Source organism: Dendrobates tinctorius, unplaced genomic scaffold (assembly GCF_039654945.1).
Source record: "Dendrobates tinctorius isolate UK_male_01 unplaced genomic scaffold, ASM3965494v1 ptg000135l, whole genome shotgun sequence".
Lineage (NCBI taxonomy): Eukaryota > Metazoa > Chordata > Amphibia > Anura > Dendrobatidae > Dendrobates > Dendrobates tinctorius.
The window spans coordinates 13,723,317-13,729,316 of record NW_027361803.1 but is presented as its reverse complement, the minus strand read 5'-3'; the positions used below and the strand labels follow the sequence as shown (position 1 = coordinate 13,729,316).

The 6,000-nt window shown below is 49.8% G+C and overlaps 1 protein-coding gene across 1 annotated transcript in view; it reads left to right on the top strand.

The window, feature by feature from the left end:
• The first annotated feature begins 676 nt into the window (after positions 1 to 676).
• Positions 677 to 6,000, top strand: part of RANBP3L (RAN binding protein 3 like) — a 39,941-nt gene continuing 34,617 nt past the window's right edge. The window contains exon 1 of the mRNA XM_073543946.1: positions 677 to 1,138. Coding sequence (XP_073400047.1) covers positions 937 to 1,138 — 202 coding nt within the window. The 5' untranslated portion in view covers positions 677 to 936. The remainder of the gene's footprint in view (positions 1,139 to 6,000) is intronic.

Here is a 6,000-nt window from a genome sequence, read left to right as displayed (position 1 = left end):
ACCTCAGATCAGACCCCCTGTATACAGACCCCAGATCGGACCCCCTGTATACAGACCCCAGATCGGACCCCCTGTATACAGACCCCAGATCAGACCCCCTGTATACAGACCCCAGATCGGACCCCCTGTATATAGACCCCAGATCGGACCCCCTGTATACAGACCCTAGATCAGACCCCCTGTATATAGACCCCAGATCAGACCCCCTGTATACAGACCTCAGATCAGACCCCCTGTATACAGACCCCAGATCGGACCCCCTGTATATAGACCCCAGATCGGACCCCCTGTATATAGACCCCAGATCGGACCCCCTGTATATAGACCCCAGATCAGACCCCCTGTATACAGACCCCAGATCGGACCCCCCCCCGTATACAGACCCCAGACCAGACCTTTATACAGTCCAGATCCCTCTGTATACAGACCCCAGATCGGACCCCCCCTGTATACAGACCCCAGACCTCCCCAGGTACCATCTCCAGGACACGTCCGGACTTGCAGACATCGATCAGACAAAAGTTTGATTTTGCCTAAAATTGGATCTACTTGTAACACCGCAGTGCATTGTACTTCGCTGCGGAGGATGCTGGCGCCACAGAGCATTATTATTATTATTTGCATTTTTTCTTACAGATTTTTGGTGGTCCATATATAACTGTGAGTGTAGCAGTGGGGACAGCCAGGCCAGTCTGGTTGTGAAGCTGGATTGTGTGACGACACGGAGTGACCCGATCTCCTGACTGGTGGCAGGAGGGGGGAGGAGGCCGAGCAGCAGATCCCTGCCCACAGATCTAGAGCAGCTCCCAGCCTGCCTGACTCCAGTCACTGGACGACCTGCTGCTGCTCCGACCTGCAGGGGGATGCGTCAGGCGCTGCTGAGCTCGGTCCCGGTGCAAGCGATCTGCTCTTCTGCCATCGCCGCCATAGGTCGGTATGAGAAGCCAGCAAACTTCCATCATCAGAGAGAATGTTTTCTACCCGGAGATAAAACCTCATTGCCACGACTCCAGACCTTCAGAAGAGAGCGACAAAGTCGCCATGTGCGTGACCGCCGCGGGACGTCGGCCGCAAGTCGGGAGGACTGACGTGAGCCGACCGGAGAGCCGACCGGAGAGCCGACCGGACTGCCCTAGAGGTGAGTGAGCCGCCGCCATCGGTCATCGTCTGCGCGAGAACCCCCGATTGTGTCGCTTCAGTCTTTTTCTACGAATACAAAAAAAAATCGAAAAGTTTTCAAAGTTGTATCGAAACTTTTTTTTTTTTTTATCCAACGATTTAAACTTTGTGTATCCAAATATTAGAACTTTTTGTATCAAAATATTTTGAAATATTGGTTACAAAATGTCAAACTGTTTCGATTCAACAATCGTCACTCAAGTCTCACGACTGTGTAGGAAGGAAGGGCAGGACGTCCCGATGGTGCGACCGATACGCCGGGTGACTTTATTAATAATTTGCATTAAATGTCGAAGTTTTTACGGGACTGAACTTGCAGAAAACGACGTATACGGTTTCCAGCACAAGGAATCACAAACTATACGTTGGGCCTTCGTATTGTGGAACTACAAGTCCCAGCTAAGCGTAACGGCAGAAGGTATTTGCGCTGGAAGCGGCGAGTTCTATTTACTGCACAAATCCATTTCTGTCTGATGGAACTACACATTCCAGCATTGCCATGGCGACGTAAACAAGCATTGTTTTCGTATCGGGGGCGGAACTAAAAAATCTTTGGATATTTTGTGGCCATTTTTCTGGCCCCCCCCCCCCCCCAGATATATATCCCAGGACCTCAGAAAAGGGCCCCCAGTATATGGGCAGTCCATCTGCTCTGGAGCTGGCAGTGGCCCCCCGACCTCTAGGGCCAATGTGGCACCGATGATACCTCCGCCCCTCTTTGGGCCGCCTTCCTCTCCAGCAGTCTAAAAACTTTTTTTCTGCTTGATTCCAACAGTGTACGAATTTTCTGCCGGGGATGGCCGCGTGTGGCCCTTTTAGGTTGCGGGGCCCCTGCACGGACTGCCCATCGAGTAGGTGGAAGGGTTTGGGTTACTAGACTCCCTTCCACTTGGAGGTGAAAGCAAAAAAGAAATGAAACTTTGTAGAACAAGAAAAGAAAGGGGGGGGGGGACTTCAGAGCGTTTCTCTGGAATTGACCTATAGGAGGAGGAATGCGGTAACTTTCGTGGCATCTGAAGTATGTATCCTGGACGTGGCAGGGGGAAGCGTCCGACACACTGAGTGAGGTTCCCATAAACGTAGACAATAGGAAGTGGAAAAGTACAAAAATCCCTTAAAGAGGCCAGGCGCATTTTCTCCCAGCACGTTTTCTCCGGTTGCTTCATCGCCGGGCGGTTCTGACTACTAATTGCCCATTGAGGTTAACGAGCTGATGAATCCGCCATAATTGCAGGGACCAGAAGTGACCTTTTTGGGGGTGGTCGGAGGTCATTGTTTTTGCGCCGAGGTCCAATCTGCTCCTAAAGTGCATTCTTGGCAAATAAGAAAATCTTTCCGTCCGAAAGGGGCTTCTCAAAAGTTGCATTGTCCACATTAATACAAGAGAGCTTCTATGTTGGTGTAACTGTAAGCCCCGGGGCCCCAATGCTAAATCTGTAGCATCATGTGCCATACTGGTGCCTCCTGATGTGGCGGAGAGGGCCTCGGGCCCCTGGTACCTCTTCACCTTCTGTAACATTTGCCAGATTTTGGCGGCAGGTTTAGTGCAATCAGAGCGCACATAAAAATCTGTATTAGATGCGGGCCCAATATGGCGCTCACTGTCTGCAGACCGCCTGCTCTACTGCCCTAAATACCTGCCAATATTGCACTTTCTCTGCCTCCTTGTGTCCTACCTGGTGGCTCCTGGCATTGGAGCTGCTGTGGACTTTGTCTCATGCCCTAGGTATTGTGACTACTGCATAGAAAAAGTAATAAGTGGTGCTCCCTCGATAAATAGGTAATATGATTGCGTTGACTCTACAACATCTCTCTGCCGTGGCTCTCTGTCTCAGCTCTCTGCCGTGGCTCTCTGTCTCAGCTCTCTGTCTCGGCTCTCTGCCGTGGCTCTCTGTCTCGGCTCTCTGCCGTGGCTCTCTGTCTCGGCTCTCTGCCGTGGCTCTCTGTCTCGGCTCTCTGCCGTGGCTCTCTGTCTCGGCTCTCTGCCGTGGCTCTCTGTCTCGGCTCTCTGCCGTGGCTCTCTGTCTCGGCTCTCTGCCTCGGCTCTCTGTCTCGGCTCTCTGTCTCAGCTCTCTGCCGTGGCTCTCTGTCTCAGCACTCTGTAGCGGCTCTCTGCCTCAGCTCCCTGCAAGCGGCTCTCTGCCTCAGCTCCCTGCAAGCTGCTCCTGCTCCCTGCAGCGGCTCTCTGTCTCAGCTCTCTGCAGTAGTACTCTCCCAGCTCTCTACCGGAGCACTCTGTAGCAGCACTCTGCCTCAGATCTCTGCATGCAGCACTCTTTTATCTCTCTGCAGCTGCTGTCTCAGCTCTCTGCAGCAGCACTCTGTCTCAGCACTGTGCCTCAGCTCTCTGCCATAGCTCTTTGCATGCAACACTCTGCCTCAGCGCTCTGTAGAAACACACTGCCTCAGCTCTCTGCAGCAGCACTCTCCCAGCTCTGTCTCAGCACTCTGCCTTAGTTCTCTGCATGCAGCACTCTTTCTCAGCACTCTGTCTCAGCTCTCAGCAGCAAGACTCTCACAGCTCTCTGCCTGCAGCACTTTCATCTCTCTGCAGCTGTTCTCTGTCTTGGCTCCTCAGCTGCTCTGTCTCGGCTCTCTGCCGCAGCTGTGTCTCGGCTCCTCAGCTGCTCTCTCGGCTCTCTGCAGCAGCACTATGCCAGCTCTGCCTCAGCTCTCTGCAGCTGCACTCTCCCAGATCTCTGCCGCAGCACTCTTTCTCAGCACTCTGTCTCAGCTCTCTGCAGCTGCACTCTCCCAGATCTCTGCCGCAGCTCTCTGCATGCAGCACTCTTTCTCAGCACTCTGTCTCAGCTCTCTGCAGCTGCACTCTCCCAGATCTCTGCCGCAGCTCTCTGCATGCAGCACTCTTTCTCAGCAGTCTGCCTCAGCTCTCTGCAGCGGCACTCTGCCTCAGCTCTCTGCAGCAGCACTCTCCCAGCTCTCTGCCGCCGCTCTCTGCTTGCAGCACTCTCACAGCTCTCTGCATGCAGCACTCTGCCGCGGCTCTCTGCATGCAGCACTCTGCCGCGGCTCTCTGCATGCAGCACTCTGCCGCGGCTCTCTGCATGCAGCACTCTGCCGCGGCTCTCTGCCATAGCCTCTTGCCACAACTTTGTAATCTTATAATTTGCTTCTTGTGGCTTCTCATGCCCTATATCCAATGATGGACGTCTCTATAGAATTTATAAACTAATCCATTTGATTAAATGATTGTGCAATTACAATATGTAGCTACTCTTTAAAGAGTAATCATACCTGAAAATTACCCTGGCATTGCCACTTATGCTTATCCATAGGCTGCATAAGTCACTTGGGTGTTTCTGGGACTCCCATAGACTTTAAATGGGTAAACCATGGTAGCTATCATCAGAAAATCACTAATTTTTTATATCAGGTTTTTATTTTACCTGCATTTTCACAGAAGTAGGCTTTTTTTTTTTTTCATATCTTGCTCTTTATTTAAAAACAAAATATATATATTAACCTTGCAAATTTCACACTGGCCACTGGGACCTTTATAGATTTATCTTCTTGTCCATTCAGAAACAGCTTTCAGCAGGCTCATTATCATTAGAGGCAGGATTACAAAGACCTCTATACACACACAGGATCACAATAGTAGATGTCAGAGCTCACCTCCGCCCTTTACAATGATTTTTGCACACTCTCATTAGATGCTTCAATACAAAAGTTTGGGTCAGGGTTTGACCATTGTGGCTAATGTACATGTATTGTTTCCTGAAACAACAGGAAGTTAGAGTCAAAAAAAGGACTGGTGGCCTTTGTGAGAATTGCAGGATTTCCATTTTTTGTTTTTAATATCGATTATTTAACAATAGGTCATTTTCTGATAGCTTCCCTTAGGGTGCTGCTGTATACTCACCCCTGGGTGCTGCTGTACAGACTCCGTTGGCTGCACTATGTACTGAAATGTTCCCTTTTCCAATCCGATCACACATAAGCCGTCTGAAGGAGAATGACACATCTCCATAGAATTGGGTGTATGTGGTAGAAATTTCATGCAACGCTGCCCTGTAGCTATGTGCAATACTGAGCCATGACATGGACTTATGTATGAGCCCTACAGTAGATGCTGGAGGTGCCCAGATCTATGAGATGACCTTGGCAGGTGACCAATAAATGATGTCATCCAGAATCATTAGGACAATGGTCTCTGTCCAATCTTATCTCCCTCCCCAGGTGTAGAGCACAGGGAACCTGCTGCAACCACTGAGAACCAGTTGTCAGTGTTATCACTAAGCTGCAACTGAAGGAGTTTGGTTACAGCAGCAGCTGACGGTGACGTCTGCCGCACATCTCATTAACCTACATGGAATTAAATTACAAGGTCACCGGCGAGGCCTCTGATACACTTTCCTGTTATATCTCTGGTTACTTTTAGGTTTGTTTTCACTTACTGGTCCGCTTGAGGTTGTCTGGGGTTAGGAAAAAAAAGGAATTGTCTATTGTTATGTTATACAGAAACAGCGCCACTATTGGTTATGACTGGTACTGCAACTTATCCCCATTCCAGAGGCGCAGTCTACGCACTAAATGGACCTTGGGAAAAAGAGGAGAATATTTTCACCTAAAGAAGGGACCGTAACAAATCAAAAAAATATCAACTTTAGTTTGTAGAAAAGAGAAATGATGCAACTTTCTTATAAACTTCACGTTCCAGTTACTCACCAATTGCGAGATCTCTGCTTGCTGTCAGTAAATGTGATCACTCTTGTCTCCATTCAGAGGCAGTGATCCTGTATATCTAGTCCTGCTCTCAGCTGATACAATGTATCCAGTGCGGACAATGCTTTGTGACTC